At 35.2% G+C, this 20,162-nt stretch overlaps 2 protein-coding genes across 2 annotated transcripts; one reads left to right on the top strand and one right to left on the bottom strand.

The window, feature by feature from the left end:
• Positions 1–381: 381 nt before the first annotated feature.
• On the bottom strand, positions 382–10,733 carry LOC122145323 (integrin subunit beta 3 binding protein). The gene is made up of 9 exons (XM_042758376.1): positions 10,600–10,733; positions 9,499–9,535; positions 9,189–9,273; positions 8,808–8,880; positions 7,455–7,533; positions 7,005–7,092; positions 6,776–6,832; positions 3,357–3,405; positions 382–708 (listed from the first exon to the last, which is right to left on the bottom strand). Exons 1-9 carry the CDS (start codon positions 10,665–10,667, stop codon positions 702–704), a joined length of 543 nt encoding a protein of 180 aa, XP_042614310.1. The 5' UTR covers positions 10,668–10,733; the 3' UTR covers positions 382–701.
• On the top strand, positions 10,643–19,940 carry efcab7 (EF-hand calcium binding domain 7). Its single transcript, XM_042758371.1, has 13 exons — positions 10,643–10,777; positions 11,099–11,310; positions 11,398–11,484; positions 11,605–11,800; positions 13,445–13,566; positions 15,061–15,202; positions 15,351–15,460; positions 16,647–16,807; positions 16,953–17,086; positions 17,773–17,921; positions 18,105–18,314; positions 19,286–19,393; positions 19,599–19,940. The coding sequence occupies exons 1-13, from the start codon at positions 10,669–10,671 to the stop codon at positions 19,677–19,679; spliced, it is 1,821 nt and encodes a 606-aa protein (XP_042614305.1). The 5' UTR covers positions 10,643–10,668; the 3' UTR covers positions 19,680–19,940.
• Positions 19,941–20,162: the final 222 nt, after the last annotated feature.

The following is a 20,162-nucleotide window of genomic DNA, read 5'->3' as shown; positions in this document are numbered from 1 at the left end:
AGAAAAATATTCATTAATTCAGTGGAATAATCTTTCTAGTGACTGAAGACATGAGTCTAGTACTAAAGCTATGCATTAAAATGCTTCAACTTCAACGAGCTGTAAAACAAAAATGATTGAAGGAGACATATCAGAACATAATGCTGTAAAGCTGAAATATCAAGGGGAAAAAGTACAAGCAATCTTTTTCACCCCTCTTTGTCCGAGTTAATGACAGCCATTAAAAAAAATCCATTACAACTATAAATGTTATCAGGTCACAAAGGGGCTACTGTGTTACAGCCTGAGCGAGGTCTGGGGCCACACACACACACAGACACAGAATGAGAGGAGAATGAACAGGTTTTGGTAAACTCTAGAACAAACAGCAAGTCACAATACTGGAGTGCTTGATACAATTTTAATGGATGGTGCTAATATTAACCATATCTTGCTGTCGGGTCATGCCGTACTTAGTTACATATCTTGAAACTCTTCTGAAGCATAACCCATAGCGAACAGACCAAATTGCTGAATTCTGAAATGTTGTTCTTGTTCTTCTCAACTGTAGCAATGCAAAATGTGTGAGAAAGTGTGTGTTTTGTTGGGTCAGCTTAAGCTTTTGTCCTTCAGACAGCCTCTAGAAGTGATAAAGAGAGTTACGTGATCCATTTTGAGCAGCCACCAGCTGCCGCCCATGTCATACATCGAGAAATGATCCCTCAGCGGCTGCCAAAATAAAGAGACAGATCCACCATGAATACTCTTATGTTCTGTATAATGTGCATGTGTAGTTTTCCAACATCTGTTGTTGCTTTCTCAAATATGTGTGTCTGTGTATGCATACATTTCTCCCTGTATCACCCCTAAAGGGACTGTGTGCTAGAACTAAGAACACTATTTTCGCAGCAACGCAGCACACTGTGTATTGTAGAATCAACATTTTGTCAGATTCCCCATGAAAGGTGGGGGGAAACCTTTCAGAGAATGGATTCAATGTAAATGTGTCTGAGATGGGATGGGATGGCAAGATGTCAGCAGCACTGTCTCATTTTGACTACGCTGGAAAGACTGACAGCCTCTTCATACATCTCGCTGCTTTCAGACTGACAGGATATTCAATGTACATCAAACATACTGACAGAGAGCTGCGGCTCTGCCAAAATGAGAACCATTCTATTTGTGACTGTGCACAGAATTACAGTGGGTATAGAAAAGAATCACTCCCCTTTAAAATAATCACATTTTGTTGCTTTGCAGCCTGAAATGAAAATGGGCACATTTTTTGTTTTATCAAGCTGTATTTACGCAGTGCAGCTTATAACATCCAAGTGAAAGATATAATATCAACACGTCAGAAAAAATAAATAAATAAATAAATAAACAGAATCACTGAGTTGGAAAAAAAGATCACCCCCCTCCAAAAACATTATAAAGGCTTTATCAATGCATCAAATTTCAAAGGCTTCATTTGGTACATCACAGACCCTGTCTCTCCAAACTGGATGAAAGTGCCAGGAGGAGACTGGTCAAAGAGGCTACCAAGAGACCTACAGAAACTCTGAAGCAGCCGCAGGAAATTATGACAAAGAGTGGTCATTGTGTGCATGTGACAACAATATCACAAATTCTCCACAAATGTGGCTTGTACAGTATGGGAGGGTTGCAACAAAAAGGCCACTCGTTAAGAAGGTCTACATGCTGTCACGACTGGGCTTTGCCAAAATGCACCTATAAGTTTCTGAGGCAGATGAGACTAAAATTATTTGGCCTCAACACCAAATGATATGTCTGGCAGAAATCCAATACAGCTCACCACCCAAATAACAGCATTCCTCCAGTAAAGCATGGAGGTGGTAATATCCTGTTATGAGGGTGTTTCTCAGCAGCAGGGACTGGAGCTCTGGTGTCAGGATAGAAGGAAAAATGGATGGGGCAAAATACCGTCAAATTCTTGAGGAAAATATGCTGCACTCCACCAGAAAGTTGTCAATGGGAAAGTTTACCTTTCAACAAGACAATATCCCAAAGCACAGAGCAAAACTGACCACACAGTGGTTGAAGGAGGAAAAGGTGAATGTCCTTGCCTGGCCTATTCAGAGCCCAGATTTAAACTCCACTGAAAATCTGTGGAATGACTTAAAGACTCCAGTCCAGAAACACTCACCATTAAATTTAACTGAACTCGAGCAGTTCTGCAAAGAAGAGTGGCCAAATATTGCAAAGTCTAGATGTGCAAAGTTAGTAGAAACAAATCCCAACTTACTAAATGCTGTAATTAAAGCAAAAGGTGGTTAAACAAAATACTGACACAAGGGGGTGATCCTTCTTCCAGCTCAGTGATTGTTTGTTTTTTGTTTTTCTCTGAGATGTTGGTGTTATATCTTTCACTTGGATGTTGCACTGAGTAAATACAGCTGGATAAAACAAAAACCATGTACTTTTTCATTTTAGGCCGCAAAGAAACAAAATGTGATTATTTTAAAGGGGGTTTTAAATGTTTTTGTTTCTTTTTTTTATGATTGTATATGAAGAATATTGAGTGTATTGGTTTTTGAAAGTCTCTGGCATTTTACAATATACTATGTCTAGTTAGTTAACATTTATAACTAAGATTTAATGGATTGTTAAAATTAAATTTCAGTTCAAAAGTTTGGAGTCAGTAAAAATCTCTTATGTTTACCAAGGCTGCATTTATTTAATAAAAATACAGTAAAAACATGATAATATTTTTAAATATTCTTACAATTTAATTTTCTATTCTCATATATCTTAAAATGTAATTTATTCCTGTGATGCAAAGCTGAATTTTCAGCATCATTACTCCAGTCTTCAGTGTCACATGATCCTACGGAAATCATTCTAATATGATGATTTGGTGCTCAAGGAACATTTATTATTATCAAAGATTAAAAGATTATACTTATACTTTCAGGATTCTTTAAAATTAAAGCTTTTTGTCAATAAAAACACTCAGTATGACACTTAAATGCATCCTATTTACCAGTTCTGTCAAATTACTCTAAAATTATCACATTTGTAAAATTAAGTTACTGTTAAATTGAACATAATTCAACTAGAAATAACTTTCTGGTGTCATGATAATGTTTTATGAAGAAGATTCAAGAGATGAAATCTCTGCCCCAGTGGTTGCGTGTATGTTGCTATGTGGTTGTTAAGGTGTTCTAACATGTTACTAGAGGGTTCTGGGTAGTTGCTACGCTGTTACTAGGGCGTGCAGGGTCAAAACAACCCACCCTGCTGTATAAAAACTCTACTTATTACTATAGAATTACATGAATCTCTGTAAAGTGACAAGCTTGTAAATTTACTATGAGTACAATATCAACCCAGGTAGAGGGGAAAAAAACACACACCTTAAGATTGCCTTCAGAAATTCAGAAGAGCTCCCAGTCTGTTTCAACCCTGTGAAAGCAACATAGATAGATTACCACACACTTGATTTAGCTTAAGAGACTAGATCATTTTGTGAATACATGAATGAGACACGTGCACATGTAACTTATCAGGTAAATCCATGCATCAGTCATGGATTCTGTAGACTGCTGCAGCTGCCAGAGCTGCTAGATGATCTAAATGCAAATGATCTGAAATGCCTCTGAATGCATTGACTAAATGCATTTCATACTCCTGCAGGACGTGTGGACATAACAGGCATTCACATCAGAGACCAAAACACATGCTGAGAGTTGCTCAACTCTACCCTCCCCACCCAAAGCCCTCTAATATACAGCAGCCCTTTAATTGTTCTGGTGTTTTCCATCAAAAAGACTAAAATGTTCCCCAAACACACCCCATTTATCCTTCAACAGCCCAGGATTGATGTGGTATTAGCAGGGTCTGTGACCCCGTCCCAGCCAAGAACCAAAAACCTATTTGTTTTATTACATTTTAAGGAATTTTTAATACAGTCTATTAAGGCTGTCTTACAAATCTCCCACGGCTCGACCCCATCTGCAGCCTGATCAATTTTTATACTGCTGATCCGTCCCCTTCCTTCTCATTTTGTCATCTCAAAATTCATATTATATAGGATTTTCTTATGGAAACCTTGCCATAAATATATGTTACTACATCTGCTGATGTGCATTGGAGGTCGCGGCATGAAGATGGAGAGGACTTTGGTGAAGATAAAATTTGTTTCAGCGGTAAGCAGAACTGTTTAAATGTTATTTATTTTCATGCTCCAAAGAAAATATATTGTGAAGTGCAACATTGATTTAGAACATAACAATGTCTCTGTATGGGTGTGGAATAGGTAGAGGCATGGGCCGATTTATGAATCCTTTGCTCAGCTCCTTTAATTGAATTTTCCAAATCTCTCGCCACACAGAAATAATCAATACCCTCGGTTCAGGCGACAAAACTGCCTCAGAATTATTGCACTCTCTCTTTTTCCATTTTGCACTCATCAGCAACATGTAGCATTAGACTCGGGACTTGGTACTGCCTGAATAAGCCAGCAAATTTACAGCCGGTCTGATTGTTTTGGAGGGAAGGCCTCTATAGAATGCTTGGGGAAAACTTTTGTCAGTTTCGCCATAAACATCTTGCTTGTGAGTTGCCCTTTCACCCAAGGTTTTGTTTTGGAAAGCCATTAGATGATTGCCTGGGATGGAAAGGGCTTCTGTTAGAGACATGGATACAACGGTTTGCCTGTCAAAGTTAAAATATCCTTGTGGATTTTCTCAGCTGTCTTGGCAGTATCACGCTGCCTGGTGCTCAGCTTGCTTTTACACGAGTAGTGTCATATCCTTGCCATCATATGTCATCCGCACCAGCTCCTGTATGGCTCAAGTGACACTGTGTGTTTGAGAACTCTAATAGCAATTATGTGTCTCTATGAAATTCAGGGTATTAGTGATCTGTGCCAGGACATAATGGTGTCCCAAGACTACAACTACAACATCTTCAACTACTTACATATATTTATTAACTGTGGTTGTAATTTGTCTTTAGGTATCTTTATTTATTTAATAATGCTGCTGCAAAAATAGTTCTGGCCTAGTTGTGAATGCAGAAAAATATTCAATAATCTTATGAACATACATTAGGGAACTTCGGTAATTTTGAGCTTTGACTTTAAACCCTTCTAAAATATAATGAGAAAAACCTCACTGGAACGAATCACATTATTTGTACAGGACATACTCTGATGCTCAGTTTGATAACCGAAGTCTGTTTACTGAAATGGTCCATATTTAGCATCATTTCTGTGAAAATGTATGTTTTCATGGACAATCACAATCTTTTCCTGGAGAAAAGATTTCCTGAAGTAATTTGATTTCGTCACACCAATCTAATTCACAATTCCAACACAGAAAAAGCCAGAAAATGCCTTTCATAACACAAATGACAATAATAAATGTTATAATAATATAATATATCTATTTTAATATATTTTGCAATATATAAATGCAATTTATTCTTGTGATGGTTAATTAGAATTTTCAGCAGCCATTACTCCAGTCTTCAGTGTCACATGATCATTTATAAATCATTTTAATCTGCTGATTTGATGGTTTCTAATTAGAATCATTATAATGTTTTTGCAAACTGTGAAACTTCTTTCAGGATTTTTTGTTGAAGAGAAATGTAAAAAGAACAGTATTTTGAAAGAAATGTTTTGTAACATTATAAATGTCTAAACTGTCACTTTTTTATCAATTTAATGCATCCTTGCTGAATAAAGAGTACTGATTTATTTAAAAGAAATCTTACTACCCCAAACTTTTGACAGTAGTATGTAGTAACACAATATATAGTAACATACAATATAATATAATATAATACATAAAGCATCAGTCAATCCTAATTTTACTTAATGGCATAATTTGTACATCATTTTTATTATTTTACACAATGGCATGATTTTTTCACATAATTTGTTTATTGTCAATGTATGTTATAATGTCTTAAAACATCAAAGGGTTGAATCTCTTTCTAGGGACGTAAATGTGAAAACACTCTTGTACTGTTGTTGTTGTTTATTATATTGATAAATTTCATGCTCCACCATGTGATCAAGATTGTGACATTCCTTTGGTGTCGAGCTACAAGCAACATATACGCAGAGGTCCTCGGGTGTGACTAATTAAAACAATTTCAGGCGACCTTATCTTAAAAACATGCTGAACTTCATCACAATTCAACCATTGAGTTGCAACAAATCACCATTGTGTGACTGAATCACAAGTGCAGCTTTGCTGGGGGCTGAATGTGTGCTTGAAATAATCTAATTAATTCTGTCCCATGAAGAGGAGTTCTGGCTTGTTTGTGTTAGGAAAATGAAATATTTGTCTTAGAAAAAGAGAACCTTTTATATGTGCAGACATCGAGACAAATATCTATGAACACACCGCATTGACAACCAAATCTCATAAATGGCTATTCAAGGGTCCCATGTGACCAAGATCCAGAACTTGTGCTAGTGCTTGAAATCAATCATGACTCACATATAAGTGGAACACAAAATGTTTTCTTTCTCTTGCTCTTTTAAGCAAAGCAATGGGGTCACAATCATCATACTGTTATTGGAATCAATTCAATGTGGCTCATAACTTATCCTTGTGTCAGAGTCTAACAAAGACTGTTGTTGTGATAGGGAAACTTTCAAGATTTGAAACATAACTAACTGTGAAGTTGTTGCTATCTGATCTGGATTATCTTTGATTGGATATCCACTTAAGATAAGTTTTATCGTTCATGCTTTTAAATAGCAAATAAACTTTTTAATTCATTTCTGAACATTCATTTGATTTCCAAATTTACTCACCTTGGAAATGGCCCTTGTTTGTGTCTGCTCTATGTGCACAAGAAGCAATTTTAGCAGCTGGAAAGCAAAGAATTCAGTTTTATGTTTCAGCAAGAATTGATAGCCAATACTCTTAATAGCAAATAAATTGTTTAACCAATGTCTATAAAGTGACCCTGAGAAAGTGAATCATTTTATTTCCATGCATTATGAAGTTTATGAATTACAGCTGAAAAGAAAAAGGACTCACACAGATTCTCATGTCTCTTGAGTTCAGTTTGTAGATCAGCAGGACTCATCAGCAGAAGACTCCTCAGCTCACCACTGCCCTCTACTGGCTACAAACAAAAATTTATGTAAGAACAGTCTTGCATTATATGGCATTCCTGTTAAAAAAAAACCCCACATAAATACACAAAAACAACATTGTGTGCAACCTCAGTAATATGCCTTAAATATAGCTTGCATCACGCATCAAAATAAGCTTAGCCTAGTTTATATCTGTACCACATATTCAGGATTGAGGCACCAAATATAATAATTTAGATGAAGCATATTACCCAACCACTAAAGCTTCTCAAGGTCTATGGTGGTTCAGACCCTGATCTAGTCTTAGTTTAGAGGTTTAGTTGGCAAATCTATAAACAATCCTCTACAAAAAGACACACTGTGGTTTTCTTACTATATTGGATCCACATACCACTAATGTTTCCAGCTGTTGTCTGTATTTCATAAGGTCCTTGAATGATTTTTTCACCTTAGACCTGAGGAACAGAATTCTGAAGGGGAAAAGGTATTAAAAAACAAAATGAAAACAAACGAAAGAAATCTGAAACCACTTTCATTTGTTTTAATAAGGTTTCATTTGTTAACATTAGTTAATTTTTTTTAATAAGGTTTCATTTGTTAAAGTTTGTTTTGTTTATTGTTTATTTTAAAATTTTTTTGTAATTTTTTTGTAATATTAATTTTGTTATCTGTTATTATTATTTAATGGGCCTGATGAATTAACATGAATTATCAATGAACACTTGTAATTATTATTTTTTTTTCTGTTAACAAAGATTAATAAATACTGTAACAAATGCTCACTGTTAGTTAATGCATTAATTGTCATTAACTAATGGGACCTTACTGCAAAGTGTTACCAATAATTAATACAATATTTATGAATTAGATTTTTTTTTCTTAAATTACAAATAAGGCAAGTGCCATGACAAAATATATTACACATATTACATTCTTGCAGAAAATTTGCTTGATAGTGACAATGAATTTGAATTCATATTCAATATCCTTACTAAGTCTATGAGAAGACAAGCTGACTAAGAATAAGATTTTTAATTGTATTTTTAATACACGTTTAAATATATTGCAAGACATATTAAAAGGTTGGCAAAATCTTACACAAGGACTGTCGTCCAATCACATTCAAGATCTCGTCTTCATTTTGCACGGGAATTCTCCTGGGTTTGACTCCCCAAATGAATACTTTCTTAAATGAATCATAAGCCCGCTCTCTTTATTGATGTTTTTATATATATTTAACTAGCTTCCTCTTAAATGACTGCAGTATAAAATTCAAAACTAATGCTTGTCTTGATGGATCACACGGAGCTCTGTGTTAGTATGCCTTGGAAAGGAAATTGGTCTTTTCTTAAACTCTCCTTATCCAACTATTTTTAGTGCTATGTAAATCAACGAGGCTTTTGGCTAATGATGAAACTTCCTCCATGTCCTGTCATTAAATTCTGATCAGTCAAGTGGGACAAAGGAAATATCCATTAATGAGAGGAGAAATCTCGGTCTGTTCCACTGCTCCAGTTATACCAATGTTAGTAGCTTCCCTAAAATAGACTTTAACGACACTCTGGTTTTTCTAAAATACAATCAAGTAAAAAGTTTAATATAGTAACTCAACAACATATGGGCAAACAGCTAAGCAATATTAAAAATATAAAAAACTGTATTTTTATTTGTAATTTTCTCAGATTTTATTACTAAAATTACAGGAATCATCAACATGTATAAAAGGACATTTCTACATCCTTACCTCTCAGCATCTGTCATGGGCTCTTTTGTTTGAGGGAGATTCGTTTTCTTCCCACCTGCTCTGGAATTACCTGCTGATGAAGCAGTAAATGTCAGCAATTTATCAAATCAGCATGAGCAAAGATATTATTAATGGCTACACAGACAGCTAATCTAAATGCAATATCAGTGGATTACAAGAGACCCCTACTGTACAGGATTTAGGCAACAACATGACATGAGCAGGGGATTGTTTATGGCGATTACCGAAAGCGAAAAAAAATACACACACATCTTATTCTGCTCACGATGAAAATAAATAAAAAAATAAAAACTCCTGGGGGGCAAAATATGAGTTTTATAGGACTAAGAGGACACAGTAGCTGGTCTGTGGATTTTATACCTGCAGTTTTTGTCGTGGGACTCATCAACTGGGTTCCAGTCACAGGGGAATAGTCCCTGTTTGGTGCTTGCCTCTTAGCTGGGATCTAAAATAGATTCATTTGAAGCATTGGTATAGATTTCTTTATGTTGTTGTACTTTTAATAAATAAGTAAAACCTCATTCTTTTACTTTCATAACTTATGATTAATGACATGGTTCTGATGTTACATTAAAATGAGCTGAAATAATAAACATTAAAAGAATATGAAAAGGCCATTTATGATCTGAAATCCTGGCGTAGAGAAGTGTTCGTGATTTACTTAACTCACATTTTCTTTGTCTTGTAACTGAAGGGCTCTCTTCACACTGTATGGAAATTTAGAGTTTATTAGGGCAGTCAAAAGGGTAACATCATTATCAGCAGTTTATTTGATTTTTGTAATTAAGGCTTTAACACTTTTGGGTTTGCTTATTTATGTGGGTGATATCCATACCAGAATATACTTCTTAAAGTTAAATAGTACTTTATGTATGTATTTACATTCTCACATTATAACATTGTAACGTTACATTATATGTGTTTTTATTCCAATTATACCTGTACACATTCAAGTTCAATAGCTTTATTAGAATATAGTAATTGCTAGACGATATTAAGTGTGACAATTATTGTACTAGACTAGCTATATTAGGTTTATCCGTGAATTATGATACTAGAATAGTAAAACCTCAAATCTAATACTTAATTTCGGTGTGTGATATTTAAAACTTATTTAAAAACACTGAAGTATTAAATAGTTCTTAGTATTTGTCTCACGTGGAGGTCCTTGGACAGCTAAATTGATAGTTATATGGTCATAGTTACATATTCGATGAAGTATTATTCAGTATTATGGCGTATTTTGCAGAGTACCTACTCTAATGCCATCTTTTTCGTAAGGATAACATGAACACAAACATATATCGTTGAAATTATAGTACGTTGAAATAGTGTTAATAATTCTGAGAAAAAGTGAGCCACGTGAATCGATAAACTTACGGCATTTTAAATATTTATCTCTTTCTTGCGATGGAGTTGACAGGCGTTTTTATTTGTAGTTTGGCGCGGTGCGGCAGTAATTTAAGTCCCCCGGAAACACTGAGCTGTAACTCTACATGCTTGTTAAAGTATCTGACAGTATTTAACTCCATTTTACCAGAGAATTTCCACACAGCATGAGTTAAAATATTGTTAGAGTATCAGTGGTGCTGGCTGCCAAGATTATATCACACACATATCTAATTGATAAATATTGTGTGAGGAGCATTGAGAGCAGTTGTTTCCCGTTATCGCATTTTACCTGCGCACCGGGTTTGTTTACACACGGCAGCCATGGCAATCAGACTCGTTAGTGAACAACACCGACAACCATAAACTAGACCGGACTCACCTCTCTAGCTGACTGCTGTTATCACAACATGCTTTGATATTTCGCTTGCATATTGAATATATTTTCATAATGCAGCGCTCAGAGGAAGAGAGGTTTTATATGACGTGCAGGGCTGCTTATCTGTCTGTGTTCAGATCCAGCCTGGTCAATATGACTTCGAAAGATCAGCTGTGCTCCGGTGAGCTCAACATCTTTATACCTGCACGTTGATCATAATATAAAAGGCTAAATATTATTGATAATATCAATAAATGGGTAACAGTTAATTCATAACTAATCAATCCGCATTCATAATTCAGAAACAACGTGTTGTAGATAATGTAAATTCAAATAATACAGTATAATGAACGTCATGAATACATTAGTGAAAGTGATATTTCTAAATATTTCTATATACCATCTTATGTTAATATTTTTTAATGACTGAGCCAATGTGAGTGCCGAATATTATCAGTAGTCAATGTATGTGATTGTCCATCTTTGCTGTTTTGTCTCTCAGTTCTTCAGCAAGCTGGTAGAAATCCATCACAGAAAGCTTTAGACAAATATTGGCCACCTGGAACCAAGAAGCTGAATTTTGATGACTTTTGTGAGATACTTAAGAAGGAAAAAACAGCAGAACCAGACCAGCTTATGAGAATTTTCAAGGAATTTGATACAAATTGTGATGGATATATCTCACACGATGAGCTCAGCAGAATCCTTACTTCCGTACGTGTTACATTTGTTCTTCTCTCTCTTTACAACCATGTTTGTCTGCTGTTATAATCATTTCAGGTTTGATTTTTATTGTTTTAGTCTGGTGAAAAAATGTCACCTAAGGAAGTGGATGAAGTCTTTTCCTTAGCAGATGTCAACAAAGATGGGAAGTTAGACTATGCAGAGGTACAATCTCCAAGCATTTCACAGCAATACATGTTTTGGTTGAAAAAGAGTGGTTTGTAATGTAAACAGACAAATTATAGTATGAAATAGGTGAGCTGAATTAGCCAGGCTGCTGTTTAGTTCTGCAGGCTTCTCGAGTCTACAGTAGAACAGTGTCAGACCGCAGCACTGGAGAAGCTTGAGGCTGATGCCAAACTGAAGAGGCAGAACTTTGGCAACCAGTTGGACAACTCCCCACAGAGCCTAGAGTCCCAACCTGAGCTTCCAGCTTCAGAGATACAGCCCAGAACAGAGCCGGAAACCACACAGAGGAAAGGTATGAGACAAGGTCTGCACTAGGGTTCAGAACTTCAGAAAAGGAAAATACGGGACAATTGTTGTTTATAAGGAACAGAATACGAGACATACATACGTGTATATATGTATATATATATATATATATATATATATATATATCTATATATATATATATATATATATAGATATATATATATATATATATATATGACAATTCATATTTTTAATTAAAGACAACTTATAAATTTAATATGGGCTACATTTTTTTATTAGTCATTTTGTGTTTCAAGAATAAGGTCCAAGGTTAAGAATACACTAGAAGTTACTGAAATGTAAAATGTTTTTCTCTATTTAACAACATTACAATAGTGAACGCAACTTCCCTTTTTGGTCAAGGCTCATGTAGATTGCATTTTTTCTTGCGCGGCTGGATGTTGGACACATGAAATATAATGACGTTGTCTGCATTTGCCAAAACTGATTTCGATTCTGCAGCCTTCCTCTACATATACAACATGAGGCAGTGGCTGTGATTGGATGATGACAGGTGATGGTGATCATTCTCAAGTGTCATGCTGCTATTGCATCAGTCAGAGGTTAGATCAGCGTAGCAGACAATAAACGGGACAAGAGAGGTCACATACGGGACACATCAATTGGCAACCCTAGTCTGCACAGAAGCACAAAACATAATGTTAGTAACTTATGCAACAAAATGCTTTTGCCTTCACTCTATTTAATTTGGAGTGAGGAAATTAGAGTCAAGGTTGTCTTAAAGGAGCAGTTCACCCAAAAATGAAAATTTGCTGAAATTTTACTCTGGCCATTCAGGATATAGATGAGTTTTTCCTTCATCAGAACAAATTTGGAGGAATTTAGCATTACATCACTTGCTCACAAATGGATCCTCTGCAGTGAATGGTTGCCATCAGAATAAGAGTCCAAACAGGTGATAAAAGCATCACAATAATCCACATAACTCCAGTCTATCAGTTAAAGTCTTGTGAAGAGTTAGGCTGCATGTTTGTAATAAACAAATCCATCAATAAAGCCTTTTAACTTTAATCCATAATAAATTGAGCAAGTGATGTCATGCTAAATTTCTACAAATCATTTCCGATAAAGAAACAAACTTATCTATTTCTCGGATGGCTTGAGGCTGGGTACATTTTCAGCATTTCTTTTTTTTTTGGATGAACTATTCCTTTAAAATGTGACAGTATTGCTTGGGTGGGGTTCTGCCAGCTCTGCTTTACAGGCTGGATTGCAAATGATGCGCACAAAAGCAAACAGACACACAATTCTATTTCCATTCCTCACACTGCATTCTATTATATAGCAACTAATGTTTAAGCTATTGATGTCCACTCATGTGTGATGAAAAATCATTTGGATTTGTGCCATAATGTGAACTCAATAGTGGGTTTGAATAGGGAGGAGCTTTTAAAACCTTTTGATTAAGGCAACCATTTGTCATTATTATGAGTAAGCGCAGGACTAGTGAAGATTTTCTGGTGTTCGGCTTTAAAGATGTGCAGTTTCTTTTTCTTTATCTACATTGTTCATTTTCTTTTTCGGATCGCTTAGTGATGATGCAGCTGTTGTAATGAAGATCCACATGAAAATAGTGGTAGCTTATAGTTTCTATTTTTGCATGTGACAGATAGTCGCTCATCATCCAGACCATCATCAGCTCGCAGTCGTCGGTCACCTTTATCCACGGCCATCACCATGGGTTCTGGCAGCACTAAGAGTGGGAGACTGGCAGAGCCCAAATCTCTACAGGTACCAGCTGCATTGTGGGAGTGCCGGTGTCTTTTGGAAACTCTTTCTCTCTGATATAGCTCTTAAGAATAGAGATTAAGGTTGGGATAAGATTACACAATAAAAATATAATTAAATCATGTTTAATATTAAACAACTATAAATGAGCCAAAGTTCGCATTATAGGCTAATTTCCATTTGTTGTCCCCGGTCCATTCCGAAAAACTGTCAACCTAAATTTTCTAATAAAAAAAAAAAAAAAATACATGCATACATAAATAAAAGATGAGTAATTATGGAATAAGCAATTTAGGAATAAATTGTTACACACAAGTAACAACTCCAAGCTTCCTATCTTGGAACTTCCATTTTGCCAACATCTTAAACTTTATCTAAACTGAAGTGCTGTGTTTTTGTAGTATAGAGGCCTTATGGTAGCAAATTTTCACCTGGTCGATATGAGTGCAGCTCTGCTACTGATCTCCTTCCCTTTGTTTGCACTCTTTTTGACTTTAACCTCAGCTGGTTTGCTTTGCCACAGAAAAATAATGACCAAACTCATTTAAGCAAAGAGATTGGAAAAAATCTAGATGCTCCTGGGTGAAGAAAGTTCTTTCGCCTCAGTTCTAGCATGTTGTATTACCTGAGCCAGGAGCTTGATAATTGGGTGTAGGGATTGGAAAGGGTCAGGTCGTGTGTTTTTATGGTGGCTCGCAGTCGGTGTGCGAGACTTTAAATTACGAAGGTTTCTGGGAGGTGACAGGGCAGTGTATTAGTCCAGCCGAGTGACCCATCTCCTTGGGACACTACATCAGGGCCTTTTAAAGTAGACACTTGCCTCGGGCGCTTTTCTTCATTTTGATTCGGGGTGGACAAACCACCCAAGTGTTATGATTTGATCCTTAACACGTTTCACAACCCAGCATAAATTCTGTGAGGAAATTGCTTTTGTTGAAGAAGTGGCATTTCAGGAACATGTTTTTTTTTTAGAAGGAGGAGAAGAATAATATAATTATTATAATTATTAGGAGTCTTTTGTGGCATGTGGGGAAGGTTTTTTTTTCAAAACTACTCTCTGATGGGTCAGAAAGGAGGCTGTTTGACTCAGATTTTTGATTACTTGATGATTTAGAGTATATTTTCTATAACATTTTAGCTGGACCTAAACAACAGCAGTTAAAAGAGCAAAAAGGCTTTGTTTAGACAAGAATTTATGGGTTTCCTCAGGCCTTTTTACTTTTAATTACATTATTAGTGTGTATAATATGAATTTCAATGGTCTGTATTGAAATTTAGGCTTATTCACTTATTATTTGCATACGAAAATAAATGTTTGACTGTTTTGTTTCACCCAGGTCTTTGATTGCCTTTGTTCTGCAAAGATATTATAATACCGCCACCCTGTGGTTGCATCATTCTTACTGGAATTATGATACTACAGCTGTTTGCAGTTTTCATTATTTATTTTTTTTATTATTATTATTTTTTTAATGCCTTTAACACTTATTTCACCAGGACTGGCATCACACTCTTATGAGAGGTTGTTTTTATCTGGAGGAAGATGGAACAATTGTTTCTCTTCAGTATCGCCTGATTATACCAGAGACAACCAGCATCTACTTGACCATACGTCCCCTCAACCTTAGCCCGATTCCTGGTAAATTTATTGTAGTAAATATATTGTGGTGTTATAGACCAATGGTTTTAAAGACCAAAGTTACTGAAGTTACAGTTATTCAAAGTATCCAATTAAGCAGATTAGTGAATTTTGTAGTTGTATTTTTGACTATATGTGTATGCCACAGATAAACCTTCTCCATGGATGTGTGTGGACACAGCTCTCTATGTGGTGACGGGGAATGAGACCAAAGAAGATTCAAATTTGGTTTGCTTTACTGAGTTAAGGGATAAGGAGGTTGGTAAATACATCACTTTCCTATCGAAATATGATAGTATATATATTATTGATTTATAACGCCTTCTTGTATGTATAGTATGTTGATATATTCTCTTCAGCAATGATATAAGAGTCATAATCTGACACAAGTGCCTTTTCCGTTTTGATATTAAAATATACTAATCTGATCTTTTTATATATATTTTAATTATTCTGTCAAACAAATAATTTGTGTAAGTGTTAATAAACCGTTCCATCTTAAGCTAAATGAATACATTTTAATGGGTGTGTAGATATAATTATGCCTTCAGAAAGGTACCAGGGTTGATTTTAATGCTGATGCTAAAGTGCTAAAAAAGGAGAAGACTTGTTCTTCCTGAATGTGTGGCGACGTCATTATGACAACATTTACTTGGGTACACAACTGATAACTATAACTTTTTAATAATACATTATGTCAGCAAACATCGAAAAGTAAATGTAGAGCGAATAAAGACAAAAGGCTCTCTCTCTATCTCTCTTTCTATTTGTCTCTCTCTCTCTATCTGTCTATCTCTATGACATTTATATTAACATATAGTAAACGTTTGCATCAGCTATTCATTGCTGAAGCCTTTTTTTTTACATTAATTCAATATGAGGGACACAAATGTCCTTTTATAGAAAAACATATATGTGTGTGTGTGTCTGTGTGTGTGTGTGTGTGTGTGTGTGTGTGTGTGTGTGTGTGTGTGTGTGTGTGTGTGTGTGTGTGTGTGTGTGTGTGTAAAATATGGAGGGAATAATTGCAGACAGCCCATTGAATTATTAGAAAAATAATGCACAACCGAGGTGGTGATACGGCCACGATGCGAAGCGGAGTGTCCGTTACACCTCGGGTGTGCATAACATGTTGTAGTTTTTGTTAGTCCTGTAATTTCCGTTATTACAGTTAACTATTCGAAGTGATATGGAACTGTAATGCGGTCAAGAGAGCTGCCTGGAACTACGTTCACCATGTGTTTCCCAGAAAATAATTGCACACCTCAGAACGTTTGTCAGCCAATCAGATTCAAGCATTCAACGGCCCCCGTAGTATAAAAGTATATATTAGCATATGCAATGTATATATACTGAAAATATCAAATACTAAACAGAGAACTGCATCAAGGCAATTACATTTTACAACAGTTAATAAGATGTTTGTCCTGTGATTGATGAACAGAGGTTTCTGTGGAGAGGAGAGCTCAATGCCGGCTCATATCTGCTCTTGCCCTTTACCACTGGCTGCAGATTGATGAAGAGGACAAGGAAGACCACCACTAAAACTGCTCAGCTAGTCAACCGCACCCAGTCAGGAGAGCTGGAGCTAACCAAAGAGTTCAAGTAAGTCAATTCTAATCTTAAAAGCTAACATATTTATAGTGAGTTAAGGTAGAGGACTGAATAAATGTTTGATTACTTGTTTTAGGTATCTATGAGAATGTAATAATGAATTTGTGCAGAGATGCTGTACTGGTTTGTTCCACAGGGCGGCATTGTCTGAGATCTTTGAAGTGATTGATTTGGATGGCAGTGGTCTGCTGAGCCTAGAGGAGTACAACTTCTTTGAACAGAGAACCAGTGGAGAGAAATGTGATGAGGATGCCTGGGCCATCTGCAAAGGTCCCTTATACAAACACACTGTAAATGAAACTGAGACATAACACCGCCCTACATCACATCCAATACCTGTTTCCAAAAATAGTCCCTGTTTAATCCTGATTTCAAGGTTAGAATTATGGCTAGTTACAGAAGAAAATACAAACATGACCCAGATGTTTTCTGTGTAGCTACGGCCAAACAGCTACAGAAAAAAAAAAGTTTATTTATTTATAACCTTGTGCTTATGTAACATTGTTTGACATTAAATGGTTTATTTGAACATATTTTTTCCACTTCTGTAAAATGTAAGTTAAATGATACATTTGGAAAAAAATATTCTTGTAATTAAATCTGAAACATTTGACATTTGACTATTTTTGTTATTCTGATAAATGCATTAAAACTGATGATTTCCGTCATTCTTATTTTGTAAAAACAAACAAAAAAAATGTATACATAATGGAAAGTTTGAACTCAGCTTCATCAAATTAGGTAATAATAGGCTTTTTTTTTTATTAAGCAAAGTAGCAGAATGTTTCCCAGATTGCAGGATTGGAAAATGCATTTCTTTGGATGTTGTGATAACAAAGGCTTCAGTAATGTTAAGTTTAGTTTAAAATAAAAATATTGCTTCCAGATCTTAAATAAGTAATGTCCTATCTAGTCTAATAATATGCATTTCTATAACAGTATTTGGTCTCCTGTAGAGAACTTTGACACAAGGAAAAATGAGTTAACTAGACAAGGCTTCCTGGAGCTCAACCTGATGGAAGCGAATGATCGGGAAGGTGACCCCAGAGATTTGTGGCTCACCCTGGAGGCCATGGGCTACAACCGCAGTTTAGAGATGGTGGAGGTACAAGTGTCTTTGAGATTTACTCATGAGAATGTCTTGTAATTCCAACTAATATAAACTGAAGATGTTTTTGCCAGGGTTTAGGGAAAATGTTCTTTTTTTGTGTGTGTGTAACTAACTTGTAACCAGTGTAATCAGAACATGCTGAGCTAATGTGTGTGTACATTTTTTTTTTTCTCCCAGGCCTGTCCGTTTGTTATTGCAGTCTACTGTGAAGATGTAAAGGCAACTCTTCAGGCAGTTCATTTGGATTCTGGTATCAAGATGTTGAATTCTGCTGTACAGAGGTCTATCACATCAAAAGCAGAGGCCAGATCTCTCAAGGGTCATGAAAATGTCTTGGTTTATACATACAAAGGAGAGAGCAGGATTTCATCAGTCATTGCCAATAAGGTAGGTTGGCTATTGTTTTATGTCACTTAGCTTTTTATCCAAAGAAGTCTAAAATCAATACAAGACATTCATCTCTAAGCTTTTAAAAAAGTTCTTGTGTAGGCCTCACTTTTGCACTTCTAGTACTTAACATTCACTGGGAATAGAACAAAGTAACTGGAATGCTTTATAAAAAGGAACACTGGTCATGAGTAGAATTTAAATGTGTTGAATTGCCATTATATAGGCAAAGTCAGCTGAAAGACCATTTCAGTTGATAGAAGAGAATTAGATCTGCTAAGAGGGCTTAGGATTTTGCCGTAGTTAGTGGAACTATTATCTGAAATACACACTAATGTTCGGGGTTGGGAAGATTTTTTGTTAAAGTTTTGTATAGAAGTCACTTATGCTCACTAAGGCTGCATTTATTTGATCAAGAATACTGTAAAAACATGAATGTTGTGAAATATTGTTACAATTTTTACAATAATCTCTATTTTCATGTGTTTTTTTATATTATATTTTATTAAATATTATGTATTTTTATGTCGTTTATTCCTGTGATGGCAAAACTGAATTTTTAGCAGCCATAACTCCAGCATTCAGTGTCACACGATCCTTCGGAAATCATTCTAATATGATGATTTGCTGCTCAAGAAACATTTATTATTAATATCAATGTTGAAAATGGTTCTGCTACTTAATATTTATGATACATTTTTTAATATTCAATGCTGAATAGAACGTTCAAAAGAACAGCATGTATTTGAAATAGAAATATTTTTTATCAATTTGATGTATACTTGTTAAATAAAAGTACTTTTTCTTTCAAACATTTTTTTTTTTTTACTCATCCCAAATTTTTGAATGTAAGTGTTCACATTTCCTGTAGCACTGTTGTTAATGAATGATTATAAAATGAAATGTAATGTTTTCTTTTCACCGATTTTCCCATTTTGTTTTCTTGGTATCCATCACTTTCGATGCTGTAGTCCAATCAGAAGGTGACGGTGCACATCAACAATGAACAAAGCAAGAACTGTGTGAGCAGCAGGGGCATGAGCGTGTTTGCTGTGGAGGTTCCTGCTAGGACTAAAATGGTGAGATACACTATTTTGACTCACAAATAGAGGTTAGTTTCTTTTGTAGATGCTGGATGAGGTGCATTTCATGCTCTATTTCCCATTAGAACTAATAAAAGAACCCAACTAGAGTGAAGCTAGCTATACATGACAGACACTTTGACATATTTACACTTACAATGAGTGTCTTTAACAGTTGTGCTCTGTTTTGGTCTGTGTTCAGGTATGTCAGCACGTCATGGCTTTAAATGAACAACAGGAGTGGACTTACAACTGTGTTGAGACCATCATACCAAGTTTGTAACTGTCTCAGTAATGTTTTTACTACGAATTTATGAATTTAATAACAAATTTATTATGAGACAACAGATAATGTAGTGCTTGTAAAATAAATAACACAATTTTGTTTGCTACAATAACCATTGTAAACATGTTTTTTAATAGCATGATAAAATAGTATGTTTGTTCGTCTGTTTTTACTGTTTCTGTAAGCATTATTCATGTCATTACAGGTACATTCGTGATATTCATATTTTTTGTAAATAAAGCATTTTTTTTTTTTTTTTTTGCGATAACTGTCAGTAAATCATTTTTTATTTGTTTATTATTTAAATTAGAAAAATGATTTTAAAGTTCACACAATGATTTAATATTATTTTCTGTGAATGGTTCGTTTGAATTAATTTATTTTATTTTAATTTATTTAACATAATGGGAGGTGACCAATCACATTACATGTCATATCAGTTTGGGTTTCCTATGAAAAAGTGGCAATTTTACATAAGCA

The sequence above is a fragment of the Cyprinus carpio genome, chromosome A6 (assembly GCF_018340385.1).
Source record: "Cyprinus carpio isolate SPL01 chromosome A6, ASM1834038v1, whole genome shotgun sequence".
Classification (NCBI taxonomy): Eukaryota; Metazoa; Chordata; class Actinopteri; order Cypriniformes; family Cyprinidae; genus Cyprinus; species Cyprinus carpio.
The sequence above is the reverse complement of the archived record's forward strand: the minus strand, read 5'-3'. Positions and strand labels throughout refer to the sequence as shown.

Excerpts from the sequence above, each read along its gene's own strand:
- LOC122145323 (XM_042758376.1), bottom strand. The coding sequence starts at position 10,667 with ATGAAAATATATTCAATATGCAAGCGAAATATCAAAGCATGTTGTGAT. Across the intron at positions 8,881-9,188 it reads TCCCACGACAAAAACTGCAG|CAGGTAATTCCAGAGCAGGT; the intron begins GTATAAAATCCA and ends CTGCTTCATCAG. Across the intron at positions 7,093-7,454 it reads AACAGCTGGAAACATTAGTG|CCAGTAGAGGGCAGTGGTGA; the intron begins GTATGTGGATCC and ends TTTTGTTTGTAG.
- efcab7 (XM_042758371.1), top strand. The coding sequence starts at position 10,669 with ATGCAGCGCTCAGAGGAAGAGAGGTTTTATATGACGTGCAGGGCTGCT. Across the intron at positions 15,461-16,646 it reads CTGAGTTAAGGGATAAGGAG|AGGTTTCTGTGGAGAGGAGA; the intron begins GTTGGTAAATAC and ends ATTGATGAACAG. Across the intron at positions 18,315-19,285 it reads CATCAGTCATTGCCAATAAG|TCCAATCAGAAGGTGACGGT; the intron begins GTAGGTTGGCTA and ends TCGATGCTGTAG.